General features: G+C 53.4%; 1 protein-coding gene, 1 long non-coding RNA gene and 1 pseudogene across 3 annotated transcripts in view; 1 reads left to right on the top strand and 2 right to left on the bottom strand.

Moving 5' to 3' along the window:
- Positions 1-2,311: 2,311 nt before the first annotated feature.
- LOC309858004 lies at positions 2,312-3,754 on the bottom strand. The gene is made up of 4 exons (XR_014308006.1): positions 3,679-3,754; positions 3,019-3,137; positions 2,595-2,796; positions 2,312-2,459 (listed from the first exon to the last, which is right to left on the bottom strand). It is a non-coding gene; the product is annotated as an uncharacterized lncRNA (long non-coding RNA).
- A 5,243-nt stretch (positions 3,755-8,997) lies between these two features.
- On the bottom strand, positions 8,998-12,996 carry LOC309858008 (thyroid receptor-interacting protein 11 pseudogene; annotated as a pseudogene). Its single transcript has one exon. The product of its transcript is annotated as a thyroid receptor-interacting protein 11 pseudogene (transcript).
- A 67-nt stretch (positions 12,997-13,063) lies between these two features.
- Positions 13,064-19,027, top strand: part of LOC309858006 (uncharacterized protein) — a gene marked incomplete at its 5' end in the record, with an annotated part of 38,373 nt that continues 32,409 nt past the window's right edge. Inside the window, 4 exons of the mRNA XM_082750687.1 lie at positions 13,064-13,107; positions 13,976-14,113; positions 14,285-14,511; positions 18,684-18,840. Of these exons, the coding sequence (XP_082606813.1) occupies positions 13,064-13,107; positions 13,976-14,113; positions 14,285-14,511; positions 18,684-18,840 (566 nt within the window). The remainder of the gene's footprint in view (positions 13,108-13,975; positions 14,114-14,284; positions 14,512-18,683; positions 18,841-19,027) is intronic.

Below are 19,027 nucleotides of genomic sequence, written 5' to 3'. Positions count from 1 at the left end.
AAAAAAAAAAAAAAAAAAAAAAAAGACAAAAAACGCCAAAGTCCTTCATGCTTTGCTGGTTAGCACTGGGTTGGGAACCACTATTTAGTCTGCCATTCCAAACCCAAACTTCCCCGACAATGTGTGGGCTGCAGACGCAGGAAGGCGTCGGGAGACTGAGACAGAGGAGAGCAGAGAAATGATAAAAACGATCCCAGAGAAAAGCGGCTGCAGCACGAGGCCGGCTCCCAGGGTGGGTGGCGGCGGCGGCAAAGGCGAGCGAGTCCGGGGCCCCGCCTGAGGCCCAGGCAGGGAAGGTGCGGCCACAGAGGGGGCGGCAGCTCGCGAAGTGCTGGCCACGGGGCCTTGCAGGCCTCCAGCAGCTTCCGGGGCCTCGGCCCCGGGCGCTGCCAGCGACTCCGAGCCTGGCGAAGCCGGAGCTGCAGGTGGACTGCATGGGGTGTGGGCACATGTCGAGCGGCAAGCGCTACAGCGTCTTCCCCTGCGAGGGCCCCGAGAGCTGCTTCCAGCGGAGGCATCCACAGCAACCGCAGCTACCCCGGCTACACCCGCGTCTCCGACCGTCGCTGCCAGGTCGGCCAGCACCACCTGTGCCAATACCGCCGCCTGAAAATGGGCTTCCGCGTGGGCATAAGGAGGCGGCGCAGAGTGGGTCGGCGGCAAGGGACACGGATGCTTCGTCCTCCCACGGAGCTGCCAAGCGGCGGACCTTGGCTTCTCTCCTCAGACTCCTGTGTTTTTAAAGACGGTGAAACGTTTGTCTCCTCGGTTTTCTTAAACGATCCCGAAACCAAGGAGAGTGTCGGGCTCCAGCCTCGGCCTCCCCAGAACTGCTGGCCGGAGTAGAGGGCCAGGAACCAAGGGGCCCATTCCTGGGACAGGCTGGCGCTCAGCACCCCAGGCATGAACTTTTGGGGCCGGTGGGGTTGGCTTCCCTCGGGGGACGGCCTGACGTCTGGACCAGAGCGGCCAGCGGAGTAATGCGCCAGGCAGGTTGTCAGGACACGGAATCCACGTTGGACACTGTATGATGAATGAGTCGAGGCCAATAATAAAGATGTTTCCTACCTGAAAACAAAAACAAAACAGAACAAAACACCTATCCCATAGAGAGTCCAGAAAAGCCAAGCTCTAGCCATACTACTTCTCTGTCCGTATTCTGTGTCTCAGTGACTCTAGAGTCAATTGACTTGAAGCAAGTTCGCACAAACGGTTACCCACACATACGAACTAAATCAATTTATCAGGGCATTTTAAGCACAGCTAATTGGGACACGGTACTGCAAAGCCTTTTATTTCCCTCTCGTCATTTCAGTGGCGCTGCAGACTCTCTGGACAAAGAACTGTCCATTTGAGAAAAATTCTTTCTCATTCAACAGTGTGACACATGTGGTCAAGAGCATCTGAAAGCTGGAGAAGAAATGAAGTGGCATGGAGTCCACGTATGTTCACAAACGTCACCACAGACTGTCCCCAAGTCTTCCAAACTAATCTGTGTATTTCTTTACGTCTTGAACGAGCCACCACGGACACCTCCTGCGTGTCAGACATGGCGCTAAGTGTTTTGTTAATGTTAAATTTCACTTCGTCTTTACGGTCCTCTATGACGTGGGATTATCATCATCCCCATTCGTCCCATCAGGGAACGGAGACGTACAATGCTTTAGCAACACGGCTCATAAGAGGCAGAGGTAGGATCTGCTTGGGGTCTGGACCCAATGTTTTAAATCACTATGATTCGTTTCCAAGACCCTACAAAAACGACAAGTCGTCACCCCAAACGTTGGTTTTCCCCACCCCACGGTCCCCACGTGGCCCCAGCTTCAAGGACATTCTGTCAATTCCTTCAACACTACACATCCTTCCCGGCCCTAACGGAACACCTTCCCACATCCGCCTTGATTTCTTAGCCTCCTGGTCTCCGCTTGAACATTACTCAGCAAATTACAAACTCTAACGCACCCTGTACTTCCCAGCACTCAATGCAAAACAGTAATGACGAATTTCACGGGTCGTTATTTCCTTCCTGTCTTGGCCAGCCAGGGGGTGAGTCCCTCACGCATCCTGTCAGTCCTGTTCATCATGGGTTCCAATCACTGATAGCCACAACCCACCCAAAAGGAAGGCCATTCCCCCTACAGACACACACACACGCACACAGACACACACACACACACACACACACACACTGACCCCTGACTGGGCCTGATCTCAGGTGCACGGTGGGGATCCTGACAACCCCTCGTGGAACGTAACCTACTCGAGGAGGAGAACGGAACTCCTCTCCCATCAACATTCCACTTACGGGCTTCAAGTCGGTCTCTTCTAGCGGGACTTGAGCCCCAGCAAGGCTGAAACCTCATCTGCCCGGTTCGGCCGCATTTCCGCTCGCTCTGTCTCCAGGCCCCCCACATAGTTAGCAGCTCCATCAACGAGGCCCCGTTCTGGGCTCCTCTCAGCTGTGAAAGGAGGGGCACACAAGCTGACGGCTACCTTTTGGCAAACCGGTGTACTCCTGAGACACAGGCCCGCCTCCCAGCGAGGCCCCAGCCCCCCCGGAGACACGGGGCCCTGACATCATGCCCTACAGGTACCTCCGTGCAGAGGAGCATCTTCCCAAGGGCTGCTCACTTCTTGGTCCTCCGCGCCGACCTTGAGGACGAAGTACAGGAGCTGGAAAGGGGTGTCTGTCCTCAGACCAGTGTCCGTGGGTCTGGAGGTTGTGAGGTGCTACGCCCACCGGGACAAGGTTGTGGGGTCTTGAGACGCCAGACAAGCAGCAAGCCTCACAGAAGCCTGGAAAACGGGAGGTGCTTTTGCTCAGACTCCGCTCAAGTGTCTCAGTGCCCCGCCCGTCAGCTATCCTAACCACCTTCCCGCTCCTGGGTGCCGGGCCCCCACGCTGAATGGACAGTTTCCCTGCTCCCCCGGCCTTCGGAAGGCATCGCCCGCCGGATAGGTCTTTGGGCCCCGCCCACCCACACAACCCTGGGCACACAGTCTCTCTCCCATTCCCACCTGGCAGGAGCTCGGTCACACCACCATCCTCCCCCTCTGCTGCTGCTGTGTTCCGAGGGTGGCCTCTCTGAGCTCCTCACAAGCTCTAGATGGCTGTGGTCGGCACCAAACCGAGCTGTCTGGAATGGAATTGCCTCAGCACCCTTTTCAAAACTCAGATGGGCATACTTGTGGGGACTGTTTCTGGAGTCTTTGTTCTGTGGGACTGTCGTCCTGCCAATACCAACACGGGCTTCCTTGTTACAACTACTACTAAGCTCTGAGACTCTAAAGACTGCGTTCCCAAATTACTCTTCTTTTCAAAACCGGTTTTGAAACTACTCGGATTCCTTTGTCCTTCCACATAGATTTTAGAATATTTTTGTCTATCTCTACGAAAACACACGAAGCTGACAGGATTTTGATAGACATGGCGTTACGTCTCTCTATCAGTCTGGGGAGAATTGACATCGTGACGATGCCTAGTCTTCCAGATCACGAACGTGGTGTATCTCTTCCATTTATTTCTATCTTGGACTTCCTGTATCAGTGCTAAATAGCTTTCAGCATGGGATGCCTGGACAGGCACTGTTAGATTTATCCCGAAGTAGTTTCTTTGCGAAGGTGTGTTGGATTGTGGAGCCTCCATATTCGTTGCCGGCATAGAGGAATACAGCTTACCTTTCTGTGTTTAGCCCGTATCCTGTTTGTCTGGGACGTTCCGTTGTTAGTTCTAGAAGCATTTGTCGTACCCTCTTGGGGCATAAGGCCTGCAATGAAGATTCCGTGTCAGGGGCTGTGTTGACACGCGGAAGATCAAGGAGGGACCCGAATGGCATCCTGCACGTTCTCCTCTCCCTCTTCCCTCACAGGGGAGGTCTCTTCCCCAAACACCCTTCTCATCCTAGGGACTAGCCATAGTGCCTGTTGGTTTTGGGGGAGCAGCGTTCGGTTCCCTAGAAGCCCACTGAATTCTTCAGGCCAGCCACTCACCCCCTCCCATGGGAACCAGGACTTGCCACACCCTCTTGTTTCAAGAAGCGAGTCTTGCCTTCGAAGGCCCTGCTGCCGGTTCTCTCTGTTCTCAAGCGCGACGTCTGTGTCGTCCTGCACGGTGTGTGGTATCCTCCTCCCCTGAAGCGTGAGGGTATGTGACGAGTAAACCGTTGGTCAGTCACCCGTGTCGGGTGTCAGGGCATCCCACAAGTCCGGAGCAGGAATGTCTCTCTCATCGGGGACCTGAGGAGATGGTGATTAAAACAAGTGGCAGCATCCCAGGCACGGTGTCCGTATGTTAACTGAGGACGCGGGGGTCAGCTTGACCTGCTCCTTCGCTAACTAACTGGCTTCAGAGGGGACAGTCACGATCCGGGAGGGAACTGGCCATCGCCGGCCAGCTTGTGTGTTGGCCCGTGTTCTGTTATCTCACACGGAGGTCGCCATCCATTTCCAAACTAAGGTCCCCTCCTAGCCAACAAGGTGAGAATGAAGGAGAATGGACTGTATCTTGGGGGGAGGCGTCACCCATGTGACCTGCATGTGGCCTGTATTGGTCTCCAGGGCTCCCCCCTGAGGTTGGCAACCGCAGGACATGCTTGACTGGTGTGCCTCAGTTCCAGGGACTGGGTGTTGGGCCAGTGATGGATGCGGACGTCCGGATCCTATGGGGGAAAGCACACCCCAAGCACAGCCCCGGGGGTGACCCTCTGTGTTGTGGGTGCAACGGAGGAGGGAGGCCGCGACGCAGGGAAATGTAAGAATGGCACACTGAGGGGATCCGGTCCCACCTTGACTTCCGCCAGGAGGCGTGCGACCATACAACCCTCGCCGCGACATTAGCCCCAAGGCTGATGATGCTGACTTGAGACTCTCTGGAAGAAAAAACCGAGAACGAGGAGCAGGGCAAAAGACACCCCCCCACCCCACCCCCAGTATATCCAGGAAGACACAAACCCGAGCAAAGGAGGAGTGGGAGAGAGAAAACTGAATACAGGAGGTAGGGGGACCCCCCCCCCGGGGCCCCCACGAACTAATTCATCGTAGGTTCAGAATTTGACCCGGTTGTAGATCCAACATTTACAAGGGCACCCGGGTGGCTCACATGGTTAATCACCTGACCTCAGTTCAGGTCTTGATCCCGGGATCCTGGAATAGAGCCCCATGTCAAGCTCCCTGCTGGGCAAGGAGTCAGTCTGCTTCTCCCTCTGCCTCTCCCTGCTGCTCCCCCGGGGTCCTGCTCTGTCCCACTTGCTTGCTCGCTCTCTCGCTCTCTCGCTCTCTTAAATGAATACATCAAATCTCTAACCAATAAAAAGTAAAAAGGAAATCATAAATTCACTAAAATAATTTAATTGGCAAAATTCCAAGGAGGCCGATTGCCTCCTGTGCCTCTACAGCGTAGGTTCTGAATGAAGTGTACTGTTGCCAAGATGCACCGGTTGGCTGACCTTCACGGACTTAATGCACGCTCTGTTTATAGCGAGTATAAGAACCATAGATTCTGCCTTCTGTCTTTCCTGCTTTGACATCTCGGGCCTTGCTGACTTTGGAGGGACTTTCCCTGGCAGGCTTACTTAATTCCTAGAGATGGTCCGCAGCTTGCCTACAGGCAGAGCTTTCACATGTAAAGCAACCAATTTGGAGCCTTTACCCCCAACCACCTCTTGTAAGAAACTCTCACTCTGGGCCACTATCCCCTGCCCTGATCACCCCAGGGGCAGGGACAGACTACTCCAGACAGACACCACTGTGTCCCGGAACCCACTGACATGACACCGACTAGGCAGTCTTAAATGTGCTTAGCCGGATTCACCTGCCCCTTGCCATGGAAACCACAGTAAAGGGTCTTGCCCGTGTCGTCTGTCCCTTCACTCCCTCTTTCTCCTGACCGCCCCTGGTGCTTCCCTGGGTGGCCCTCCATGGCTCTCAGGACCTCCTCTCTCCTGGGATCAGGGAGTCGATGAAAGCTTCTTGCGTTGTGAGAGTTCCTTGTGTATCTGCTTGTCTTACCGTCCCTGATAAAATAAACCCCTGTACCCTGAAAACACCGGAGACACCTGGGGGGCTCAGTGGGTTGAGCTTTTGGCTCAGGTCAGGCTCTCAGGGTCATGGGCTAGGGTCCCATGTCGGGCTGTGTGCTCAGGGTGGAGTCCGCTTGGGATTTTCTCCGCCTCTGCCTTTCTGTCCCTGCCACCACCCCGGGCCCCGGCTCCTTTGCTAGCTTTTGCTCTTGCTTTCTCTTTGAGGTTAAGTCGTTGAAAAAGCCATGAGGGAGCCCCACAGATTTAACGAGGGTGAATATTTTGCTCTAATACATTTGGCCAGTATGTTCTGTTCAGTGCCTCTCGGTCGCATGTGCCTTGACCTTGAAGGAGACAGGATTTACCTTGTTACGCGCGGGGCACCCAAACCGCTCTGCTCTAAAACAGGCAAACTTTGTGGGCAGGATCTTAGCGCATTCGTCTTTCTCCGGGAATACAGATGGGACATCACATCCAGGAGATCCTACTGTGAGGATATTTGTTGGGCACACTCGTTAAGGACCTGCAGGGGTGGCTCTGTCTGTCAGTCAAGGGTCTGCCTTGGGCCCAGATCCTGATCTCAGGGTCCTGGCAACAAGCCTTGCATCAGGCTCCCTGGTCAGCAGGAAGCCTGCTTCTCCCTCTCCCTCTGCCCCTACCAGCCCTTTGTCCTCTCTGTCTGTGTGTCTTTCTCTCTCTCGTGATCTGTCAAGTCCCTAAGTAAAATCCTTACAAAGAAAAAAGGACATACAAGTCCACCATCTTTCCGTACTTTTTGGGTACTGGAGGCAACATATTCCTTGTTTATCGGTTTTACAGAAACCCATTTCAGCTGTTCCTTGTTAACGAGCCCACGCAGAGGGGGGAGGGTCTCCCCTCAACAGAAGGCTCTCGGATCTGTGCAAGCAAAATTGACCTGTTGGGGGTGACTGGGTGGCTCAGTTGGTGAAGCGTCTGCCTTTGTCTCAGGTCCTGATCTCGGGATCCTGAGATGGAGCCTGGCAGGGGGTTCCCTGCTCGGCGGGGAGCCCGCTTCTCCCTCTCCCTTTCACCCCCTTTTCCAGCCAGGGCGCTCTCTCAACTACAAAAACAAAAAGCTTGAGGAAAAAACCAGCTGTTCGTGCCCAGGTCAAAAGGCTGTAGCAGCCTCCTCTCCTGCTTCCTGGAGTCCCTGGACTCTCTGTCCATGCTATCTGTCAATCGTCCATGGGCTCCCAATGCAAGAAACGGCCCTCCTCGGCCCTGGTGAGAGACCATGAGAGCAGCAGTTGCTGGCCATGCACTGGGCTCTCCTGGAAACAGCATCTCTCACAGACTCTGAGCCTTCCTCTCCAGCTGTCCATTCTTCTCTGGGTCATGGGACCCCCCCCCCCCCCCGCCCACCACCACCACCACCACCACCAGCTGAATATAGTTCCCAAGGCCTTCCCGCTCCAGGCTGAAGCCCAAGTCTGCATATCCTACCTGCAGGTGGAGGTGGGGGCTTCTGTCCACAGTGCATTGCCAGATTCCATGGTGCCGGAGGACGTCCGCTCTTCCTTCTACCCCTTGGCCACCCAGCGATTCCCTTGGGATCAACTGCGTGAACATCAATGGAAGTTACTACATTTTGGATTTGATGACCACGTCTCCCTCCTGGTCACATGACAGCTTCACATCCTAGAGAAGCACCTGTCCTACGCCTTAAGAGTCTCAGCAGGAAATGGATGTCCATATATCAGAGTCCGTTCTGATGGAAAGCCTGAGGTGAAGGTTCAATAGGAAGTGTTGTCTTGGCATCCGGTAACTTTGGAGGGCCTCGGATGGCCTCACCCCAAGTTCCCTTCCCACTCTGCTCCCCCAGATCGGATCCCCTGGCCAACAAGCCCTCCTTAGCACGGGGACCAGGCACAGTTTCTTCCCAAGTAAGCTCCAGTTCCCTGACAGCCTGCGCCATGATCCAGCAAATGAAGATTTGAAGGGGCTTCTGAAGAAATGAACAAGGGAGTCGACCATGGACCTTCCAGTTACAAACCGCTTAAAGGATGATCAAGAGGAGCTACTTCTAGAACTTAGGGCAGAACCGTAAGCCGCTGGGTTTTCCATTTAAGAATAAGATGGAATTCATTCCCATTTCAAAACTGGTCTCTAAGGCAGAGTGATTTGGCGGGGTTGGGGGTGGGAAGCAAGTCAGAGAATAAGTAGTATACTCCTAAGCAGGCCAACCTACATAAGGCCCGAGAGAAATCAGGTTAGCCATAGCGTGCTTTTGCAGACAACAGAAAAGGAAATGATTTTTAAAAATTAGAAGATAAAAAATTAAGAGAAATGAGACTTACCTGGGAAAAGCAAACTTTTTTTTTTTTTTTTTTTTTTTTTTAAAACGTCCTCTTCATCGTGTACTTTTGTGCTAGTCACCTGGTTTCCCATACAAGGATTGTGTGGTCGTGTATCTGATACATTTGGAACACTGAAACAAGTTGATGTGTTCTCTGCATAAGGTATCCGTAGACGCTTGGCCCTTGTGTAAACCTTCCAGCATTACAGACCACAGCTTCCAAGGCCATCAGTGTCGACTGTCCTACGAACGTCACCACTGCTGTGGCATCTGGGTGGCTCAGTCTGTTAACTGTCTTTGGCTCATGTCATGATCCGGGGGTCCTAGGATCCGGTCACAGGTCAGGATCCCTGCTCCGGGGAGAGCCTGCTTCTGTCTCTCCCTCTGGTGCTCCCCCTGTACGTGTGCCCTCAATTTCTGTCGAAACGATAAATAAGATCTTAACACATAAAAAGGAAGTCACCGGTGTTTTCACTTTGGCGAATACTTCTGCAGTCATTGAGAGACCCCTTTTTTGTTAAGTCATAAAAGAAAGCTGTTTCTTCAGCTGAAAGCAAAACCGTGAAACATTTGGCATTTTGAAAAAGAACATTAGGAGATAAGGTAGACACGCAGAGTGACTTGGGATGTTCAAAGCGTGGTGTCACTCTGGCTCACAATCGTCTATTTCTTTGAGAGGTCTTTGGCCGCCTTTCCAACCTTCTGGGCAGGTGATAGTATATGCGGCGTGTACACGGGTAAAGCGTCAGTGACAGCATTTAGAAGAAGGTGCTCCGATCCATCCATTTGCGGTCCAGGTGGATTAATAAGAGACACAGCTGTGGTGCGGGGCTTGACGTCCTTTTTTCCGGGTGTGGATGCCAGGGTAGCGTTCCGTCGTGATGGGCCTTGTTTCTTAGGCGGCTTTCCCCTTCCTCCTGAATCTGGGGGCTTCACGACACGAGCAGAGGGTTTTGGCGGTGGAAAAGCTGAATGAGATTCCGCTTCTAGAAACTGGACAAAAAGGTCTGAAAAGGAACGATGGGCCACAGCTTGGTGATTTGGTTTCGCAGGGGTGTTGGGGGCGCTTCTGGATCCAGGCCCCCCAGTCCCCCCGCTGGGCACACCCGCGGGCTCCCGGCTGCGCAGCTGCCGCAGCTGGTCTTCTCGGATCCCCAGCGTGCTTGCCATCAAGCTCAACGCTTCCTGCCGCTCCGCATCCGCTGCCTGGAGAGCTCCCACGAAGAGTCTCCTTAGGAGGGCTTTGTCCGCCATTCCTTCGGACTGACTGACTAAGGTCATCAGTCTCCTCTGTGTGTCCTCCAGGATTTCCTGCTGGACCTCGTTCTGTTTCTTGAACTCTTGGAGTCGGTCCTCCTTCTCCTCCAAGTCGGCATTGGTTTGATGCAAACGTCCCTGTAAGGACTTCAGGTTTCCTTCTAGGGCGTCTGCCTTTTCCATCCATTCGGCCAGTTCCAGCTTCAGGCTCGCTAGGGTCTGATCACAGCGCCTTCCCTCTTCCTGGGAGGCGGCAAGCCGGAGCACAGCTTCCTCCTTCTGCTGGGTGACCACGTGCAGCTGCTCCCGCAGCGACGCTACCTGCAGCCTGGCTCCGTGGCTGGCCTTTTGCATGGCAGCGGAAGACCAAACGAGTTTTCCCTGCAAGACCGTCACTTCCTCTCTCAGCTGAGCCACTCGGTCCTCCGAGGCCAAAGCTTCCCGGCGACGAGAATCTTGGGCTTCTGCAGCGAGCTGCCGCCCTCTCTCCAGCTCCTGGGTGAGGCGCAGCTCTCTCTCTCGTAGCTGGTGAACCTCCTTCTGGAGGGCGCGGGCTTCCGTTTCTTTCTGTGTCAGTGCCAACACGACGTCATCTCTCTCCCGCTGACACGCAGCTGCCTTTTCCTGCGTGGAGCGAACGGCGGCGGCGAGCCGGTTCAGTTCCCCGGTCTCGCCCTCCTCTTTCTCTCGCAGCAGTTGCTCCAAGGCCAGGGCCTTCTCTCTCATCGCAGCATGCTGGGATGCCTCCTCTCTCTGCGTCACTGACAGCAGCCGATTGGTCTCTTGCAACGCCCGATTCTCCATGTCCTGTTCTCTAGATCGTTCCACGATCTTGGCGTTTTCCTCTCTCAGGCGACACACGTCCACTTCGAAGTCTGCCACCCTCTCCTTCAGATTGGTGACCGCCTGCCTCAGCAGCTCGTTCTCACTCAGCTGGCCACAGAGCTTCTCCTGTAAGGAAAGCAGCTCCTCACTTTTCGCTTGGGTTCGGAGCTCCTGAGCCCGAAGGCAGTTTCGCAGAAGGGCCGGTTTCTCCGTCGGCCGTTCCGTGTGGGAATCGGCATCGCTGTGTTCCCGTGCTTTGCCTTCTCCTTCCCCCGTGGCGGCCCCCGAAGCAATCCATCTCTGCTGATCTTCCCGGAGGGTTCGGATCCTTGTCTCTTTTCCTCGCCCTGGTTTTCGGAGCTCTTCTACCTCCTCTCCGATCACCTGAGAGGCCTCACTCACGGGGTCAGATTTCACGGCCTTCCGGGAGTCGCTGGAGGTCTGGAGGAAAATCACACCAAGGTTCCCTAAAAGGAGGTCCTTGGCATTGCAGAGCTCCCCGATGCGGAGCTGCAGTTGGGCCAGTTCCTTCTCTAGCTCGTGGAAGTTTATTTCATGTCCCTGGTAAGTTGGGATCTGGTCCAGAGAGGCTGCCTGCGGTTTCAGAACGTTCTCGCTGTTGGGGCACGCCCACGCCTGCAGTTGTCGCAGATGTGTCTGAAGCTGGGGGGACTCCCGCTTCAGATTTTGGACGGTGGTCAGCACCTGCTCTTTCCACTCCTCCAGGATCTTCACTCGCTGTGTTAACGTGTCCCGTTCCTGGAGAAGCTGCTGGAACTGATGGATTCGACCTCCTCGAACCCCATGACCAGGGCTGGGTGTTTGCAGGATCCTCAGGAAGGTCTGGCATAGCTGACTCAACGCAGCCACCTCCAGGTCTTTTTCTCGAATCACGTGTGACAAGTCCCGAATCCTTTCTGTACACACCTCCTGGCCGCTGCTTTCCACTCTGGTGGACAGTTTTTGGTTTTCCTCTTGCGCCCTCTGGAGGTCCGCTTCCTTGGCAGCAAGTCGATGGGTCATTTCGTGATAGTCCCTTTCCAGATGGCTCTTCTCCCTCATCTTCTCGTTCAGGATGGCCAAGATCTGTTGGCTTTTCAAAGCACACTCTTGCAACTGCTGCTGAAGCTGTTCCACGTGCCTGTTCTGGCTGTGAGAAGCCTCCGAGATTCTGCTGGAAAGACCCTGAATCTCCACATCCTTTTGCTGGATGATCCGAGTGAGTTTCCCGATCTCCTCTCTGGAGAGCCGATCCACTTGCGCGGTCAGCCGGACGTTCTCTTCAGTGAGAAGCTTCGCCTCCGGGTCCTGTTCTTGGATCCCTTGGACTAACCTTTGAATTTCAGCTTGAGATGGATCACGCTCTTCACTTGCGTTCTCCCTGGGGAGAGGCTGGCTTGCTCGCACCTCCTCGTCCTCACAGGGTTCTCTCGGAATGTGCGGGCTTTTGTCGGGCAACTGGGCTCTCAGCTCTTCCAGCGTGACTTGCAGATTCCGAATCATCTCGTCTTTGGCTGCGAGGAGCTGAGCGCGTTCGGTGTTCATCTCCTCCTGCCGGTGTTGAAGACGGTCCACCTTCTCCTTCTGCTCCTGTAAGGACTGAAGCAGTGCTCTCTTCCCCTGCTGCTGGTTGTGAATGATCTTCTGTTGTTCTTGTATCTCCTCCTCGAGATCATCTTTTAACCTGTTGAGCTGAAAGACCTCACACTCGAGTTCTTCAATCTCCTCTAGGACTTTCGGGTCAACCAGAGGGACAGCGCGACTCTGTTGTGTGAGGCGCTCCGGGTCTTGGTCCACGGGAGGGTGTTGGTCGGTCGTGGATGGGAGACGCACGTCTTTGTCCTCCACGGATGCGGGTAAGACGTCATGGCTTCTGAAGGTTTCGGTCGACTGGCCGAGTTCCTCCTGAAGCTCTGGCCTCTCTCGGAGTTCCTTGATGTACTCCTCTTGCTCCCTGAGGCATTCTGTCAGTTGGTTCTGCTCCTCCAAAGCAAAGGACAGCAGTTCCTTCGTTTCCTGGTGCTCGGCGTCCATCTGCTCGATCCTCTCTTGGAGGTGTAGTATCTCCAGGTCTTTCTCCTGACCGAGTTTAACGGAATGGCCATTGTCTGCGGGTGACCATTCTCTGAGGCTTTGTTCCGTCTTGTGTTGGAAAAGCTTCTTTTCGGCCCGACACAGTTTGGCCACTAACCGTCCTTTCTCTATCTTTAAAGCCCTCACGGCGATGTTGTTCTTTAGGGAATCCTCGTTGTTGCGCAGAACGGATTCCTCCAGCTGATGGGTTGCGTCTTGGAGCTGACGAACCAACTTCTCCTTTTCTGCTCGGAGGTCGGAAGCAAGGTTGTTCAGACTGTCGTTGAGCCGCTGCATTTGTGTAAGCTGCTGCTTCAGCCTTCTGAGATCCATTTCCCTCTCCTCCAGAAGGTCACGGTTCACGTTCCCGGCAGCATCTCGGTTTTGCAGGTCTTGCACCTGTCGCTGGTAGTCCATCAGTTGTTTGCGGTGCCGGTCAGTGAGGTCGGCCAGCTTCTGCCGGTGGGTGTTTTGCAACACGGCCACTTCCAGCTGATGTTTGTCCATTTCCCGCATCTGCTTCTGCTGTAGGTCCCTGATGTGGCTCTTCAGTTTCCACACTGTTTCTGGGTCGATGGTATTTGGTCCCTGGGTGGAACACGGGCACAACATCTTCCAGTGAGTCACTTCAGCCTCCAGCGTTTCTGCCTCAGGGAGGCGTCTATTGATCTGTGTCTGGGATGAGATGACATCAGCCACATCCATGGCGTCCCCAGGGAAGGTCCCTTTCCCCAGCACATGTCTGTGAATATCAGAGATGTCCCTGGTCAAAGAGGTGTGGCTGCTGTCCACGGCCCCTAGGGTATGGCCTAGGCCACAGCCCAGCCCACCAGCCCAGGAGAACATCTGGCGGTCATACAACTGCCCTGGTCCGCGGTGAGAAAGCGTCCAGTCCAGCCGGACTACCCCGCCAAGTGTCACAGAACCCCTGCGTGCGCCAGGCTAAGAATCAAAAGCCAACCGCCATTGTTTCCAAGCAGCACCTCGCGCGCGCGCTCCCGCGCCCCCCCACCTCGCGCGCGCTCCCGCGCTCCCGCAAGCCGCCTCCGCAGCCGCGGCCGGTCAGGTAGTTCCGAACAGCCAAGACCCTGGGGCCCCTCATCGCGGCAGCTCCCCACACCAGGCTTGGGCCCTTGCCCTCCTTCCCCTGCTTGGCTGGCTGTCCTGGGGCGGCCCCTCGTGCATGCTCCTGCCTGACTGCACCCAGGTGCCTGCCGCCAGAAAATGCACCTGGCCCTGGACGTCCCCCTAAGTGGGGTCGCAGTACACAAAGTGCGGCGGCATGAGCTTTCCACGCAGTAGCATCTCTTTCATTGAGGTGGAAAGTGCAGTCAGACGCATCCGTCCAGCGAGGAGAGGGGACCCGTGGTGCATTTCAGGGATGTGTACACCAGCGCAGACGACGGGCCTCACGGAGCCTTTGGGTATTGCCAGCCTCCAGAGACTCCAGAGGGTCCTGCCCCTCCTTGCCCCGTCAGCCCTGCAGGAACAGCTCCGCCCGCACCTTGGTTTGGCGGTTCCCGGGCCGGGCCGCCGCCTGCGCGCGTGCCTCTGTGGCCTCCCGAGGCTGTGCGCCTAGACCAGGCGTGGGGTTGCGCCGGACGGTGGAGGTGCCCGGTGCCCGGTGGGCGGGTCCTCCGCTCTGCACAGAGTGGCCCAGGTGTGGGGCGGCAGAGGCCTGAGTCAGCCGGGCCTGGCGCTAGTGCACCAGTTTAGGAATCGCTTCTGCAGCTGCCCCGCCGGAGCCCCGCTGCCCCCTGCCGTCGCCATGGTGAAGCCGCAGCTGGCCAACCAGAGCCTGGCCGGGGAACGCGCCCGTTCCCTCCCGCCGCTGCGACTGCGCCGGCTGGGGCCTGGGCTCCCAACAGGAGGGCTGGGCTGGCGGCTCTCTCGGTGGCGGCGTGCTCCCGTCCCCTGCCGCCACCACACAGCAGGCACAGGGGGTCCTGGCCCGGGACTGGGCCACGGCACACACTGGAGCCCGGGTCCGGACCGGTGCCGGAGTCCCAGAGCAGCCCTTTGGTGAGTCGGCCCTCGGAGACCCCCCACCCCCACCCTGCGCGAGTCCTTGCCGCCCTTGGGGCCCTGGCCCCGGCCCCGCCCCTCATCGCCCTGGGGCACTGCCCCTGAGCCTTCCCCTGCCTTCCCCTATCTAGGGAACTTAACATAGAATAGAAATCTTGTGTATATTTATGCTGGTGTCGTATAGATTGGTGCATGCATACATATTAGCCTTTCTGACCATTGTGCAATGGTCTCTCTTTGTGGTTTGGCTTTGTATTTCCCTGACGCCCAGTGATCCGGAGCATTTTTTCATGTGTCTGTTGGCCATTTGAATGTCGTCTTTGCAGAAGCGTCTGTCCATGTCTTCTGCCTATTTCTTGATCAGATGATTCTTTGGGTGTTGAGTTTGGGAAGCTCTCTCTAGATTGTGGATACTGTCCCTTTATCTGACGCGTCTTTTGCAAGTACCTTCTTCCATCCTGCCAGTTGTCTCTTGGTTTTGTCGACTGTTCCCTATGCTGTGCAAAAATCTTTCTATCTGGATGAAGTCCCGGTAGTTCATTTTTTTGCCTTTAGTTAACCCTTGGCTTTGGAGACGTGTCTGACAAGACGTTGCTGCAGCTGAGGTCACGGAACTTGCTGCCTGTGTTCTCTACAATTTTGATGGATTCCTGTCTCAGGTGTAGGTCTTTCGTCCACTTTGAGTCCATTTTTGTGTATGGTGTAAGGCAATAGTGTAGTTTCATTCTTCTGCGTGCCGCTGTCCAATATTCCCAGTACCATTTGTTGAAGAGACTGTCTTTTTTCCATTGGATATTCTCTCCTGCTTGGTCAAAGGTTAGTTGACCATAGAGTTGAGGGTGTATTTCCAGATTCTCTATTCTGTTTCATTGATCCATTTGTCTGTTTTTGTGCCAGTACTCTCTGAATGATTACAGCTTTGCAGTAGAGCTTAAGATTGGGATTGGGATGCCACCAGCTTTGGTGTTCTTTTTCAACACTCCTTTGGCTGTCTGGGGTCTTTTCTGGTTCCAGACAAGTTTGGGGATTATTTGTTCTATCTCTGTGAAAAAAAAAAAAAAAAAAAGTTGCTGGTATTTTGATAGGGATTGGGTTGACTATGTAGACTGCTCTAGGTAGCATAGACATTTTAACAATATGTGTTCTTCCAGTCCATGAGCGTGGAACATTTCTGCATTTCTTCGTGTCTTCCTCAGTTTCTTTCCTATAAGTGTTCTGCCGTTTTTGGAGTACAGATCCTTTACCTCTTTGGTTAGGTTTATTCCTAGGTATCTTATGGTTTTGGGTGCAATTGCAAATGGGATCGACTCCTTAGTTTCTCTTTTTTCTGTCTCCTTGTTAGTGTATAGAAATGCAACTGATTTCTGGGCATTGATTTTATATCCTGCTACTTTGCTGAATTCCTGTATGAGTTCTAGCAATTCTGGGGTGGAGTCTTTTTTGGGTTTTCCACATAGAGTATCATGTCCTCTTTGCCCTTTCTTTCTTTCTTTCTTTCTTTCTTTCTTACTTTTTTAAAGATTTTATTTGTTTATTTGATAGAGAAATCACAAGTAGGCAGAGCATCAGACGGAGGGAGAGGGAGAAGCAGGTTCCCTGCTGAGCAGAGAGCATCATCAGGACTCGATCCCAGGACCCTGAGTTGAAGGCAGACACGTAGCCAACTGAGCCTTGCCGGCACCCCTGCCTTTTATTCTTTCTGTTGTCTGTTGTCTGATTGCTGAGGCTTAGGACTTGTAGTGCTATGTTGAACAGCAGTGGTGATACTGAACATCCCTGTTGTGTTCCTGACCTTAGGGGAAAAGGGAAAGGCTCTCTTTTTCCCCATTGAGAATGGTATTCACTGTGGGCGTTTCATAGATGGCTTTTATGATATTGAGGTCCAATATGGGAATGGACCTCTCCCTACACTGTGAAATTTTGATCAAGAAAGGATGCCGTAGTTTGTCCTATGCTTTTTCTGCCTCTGTTGAGAGGATCATATGGTTCTTGTCCTTTCCTTCGTCTATGTAGTCTATCCCTATTGATTGATTTGCAGACATCGAACCACCCTTGCATCCCAGGAATTAAATTCCACTGGTCGTGGTGAAGAATCGTCTTCATGTACCGTTGGATCCTATTAGCTAGTATTTTCGGGAGAATTTTTGCATCCACGTTCATCAGGGACATTGCTCTGTAATTCTCCTTTTTGGTGAGGTCTCTGTCTGGTTTGGGGATCAAGGTAATGCTGGCCTCATAGAAAGAGTTTGGAAGGGCTCCTTCCATTTCTGGTGTTTGAAACAGCTTCGGAAGATTGGGTATTAATTCTCGTGTAGCTCGTTGGTAGAATTTCCCCTGGGAAGACTTCTGGCCCTGGACTTTGGTTTGTTGGGAGATTTTTGATTACTGCTTCAGTTTCTTGGCTGGTTATGGGTCTGTTTAGGTTTTCTATTTCTTCCTGGTTCAGTTTTGGTCGTGTATCTATCTCAGGGATGCATCTGTTTCTTCCGGATTGCCCAATTTGTTGGCATATAGATGCTCGTAATACGTCCTCACGGTTGTTTGTATTTCTTTGGTGCGGTTGTGACGTCTCCTCTTTCATTCATGATTTTGTTTATTTGGGTCCTTGCTCCTTTTTGTTTTGATCAATCTGTCCAGGGGATTATCGATCTTCCTAATTCTTTCAAGGAGCGAGCTCCTAGTCATTGATCTGTTCTCCTGTCCTTTTGGTTTTATTATATTGATTTCTGCTCTACTCTTGAGTGTAGGCTTCATTGGCTGTTCTTTCTCCAGTTTCTTTAGGTGTCAGGTTTGGTTGTGTATCTGAGATCTATCTTGTTTCTTGAGAAAGGCTTGTATTACTAGATACTTCCCTCTCTTTGTTGCATCCCCAGAATTTTGCACAGTTATGCTTTCATTTTCGTTGGTTTCCCTGAAGTTTAAAATTCTTCTTTAGCCTCCGTGTATTTGAGTTCTTTCCAACTTTCCTCTTGTGATTGAGTTCCAGTTTCCAATCATGGTGGTCTGAAAATAGGCAGGGAATGATCCCAGTCTTTTGGTACCAGTTGGGACCTGATCTGTGTCCCAGTAGGTGTTCTGTTCTGGAGAATGTTCCACGTGCACTCGAGAAGACTGTGTATTCTGTTGCCTTAGGGTGGAATGCTCTGACTGTATCTGTGAAGTCCATCCGGTGCAGTGTGTCATCCAGAGCCCTTGTTTCCTTGTTGATCTTCTGCTTAGACAGTCAGTCCTTGGCAGTGAGGGCGTGTTAAGGTCCCTGACGATTATTGTATTATCACCAGTGTGTTTCTTTAATTTTGTTATTAACTGGCTTATATAATTGGCTGGTCCCATGTGAGGGGCATGAATATTTACGATGGTTAGATCTTCTTGTTGGATAGACCCTTTATGATATAGTGTCCTTCATCATCCATTATTGGTCTTTGGGTTCATCTCTATAGGTCTGATACAGGGATTGCTATGCTAGCTTTCTTTGGAGGTCCGTTAGCATGGTAAATGGTTTTCCACCCCCTCACTTTGAATCTGGAGGTGTCTTTGAGTCTAAGATGAGTCTCTTGCAGACAGAGATTATCGATGGTCTTGCTTTTTTTTAAGATTTTATTTATTTATTTGACAGAGATCACAAGTAGGCAGAGAGGCAGGCAGAGAGAGAGGAGGAGGCAGGCTCCCGGCTGAGCAGAGAGCCGGATGCGGATGCGGGGCTTAGTCCCAGGACCCTGGGATCATGACCTGAGCCGAAGGCAGAGGCTTTAACCCACTGAGCCACCCGGGTGGCCCTCCATGGTCTTGCTTTTTTATCCAGTCTGGTATCGGTGAGCCCTCAGAGGAAAGCAGTCAATCACTCCTATCTCCCTGGTCTCCAACCACACTCCATCCTCATCCAGCCTGTGACCGAGCATTTCTATCTCAGGCACATGATCCCTTTCAAGTCTGCAAACTGTGCCGACTCCTGCAGTGTGCACCCGTGCCACGCCTCCCAGGGGAGGAAGGGGGTTCTTGTGGTGGTTCTGCTGCTTCCTGGGCCCCTAGTCCGGGAGCAGTCACCTGACCATGCCTTGGTTCACAGTTTCTAGCAACCCCAAGCTGAGAACCCCCTCCTGGGCTCTCTGATTGCAGCCGTGTTCCCTGCTCCGATGCCCAGGAGCTCTGCCACACTCAGGCACCCCCAGGATTCTGCCCTGCTTCACCACCGGAGCTCCTTTCAGGCAGGGACATCCTGGTGAGCCAGGACAGACGTCTGAAAGTTCCGATTTTGTGCTCTGCTGCTCTGTCACTTTGTGGTGCCGGTTTATGGAGGCTCCCCCAACCCCCACGGTTTATCTTCCGGTATGTTGCCTCGGATTCACTTCTCGGCACCTCCTACCTTGCAGAAAGGGGTCCCTTTCCTATTTGTAGAGTTGCAGCTATGCTTCGATCTCCGGTTGAGTTTGTGGGTGTTCAGAATGATGTGATAGCTCTCTAACTGAGTTCCTGGGACCAGCCAAAACCAAGGTCTCCTACTCCTCCACCATTT

Source organism: Mustela nivalis, assembly GCF_964662115.1.
Source record: "Mustela nivalis genome assembly, contig: HAP1_SCAFFOLD_1716, whole genome shotgun sequence".
Lineage (NCBI taxonomy): Eukaryota > Metazoa > Chordata > Mammalia > Carnivora > Mustelidae > Mustela > Mustela nivalis.
This window is presented reverse-complemented; position numbering and strand designations above follow the sequence as displayed.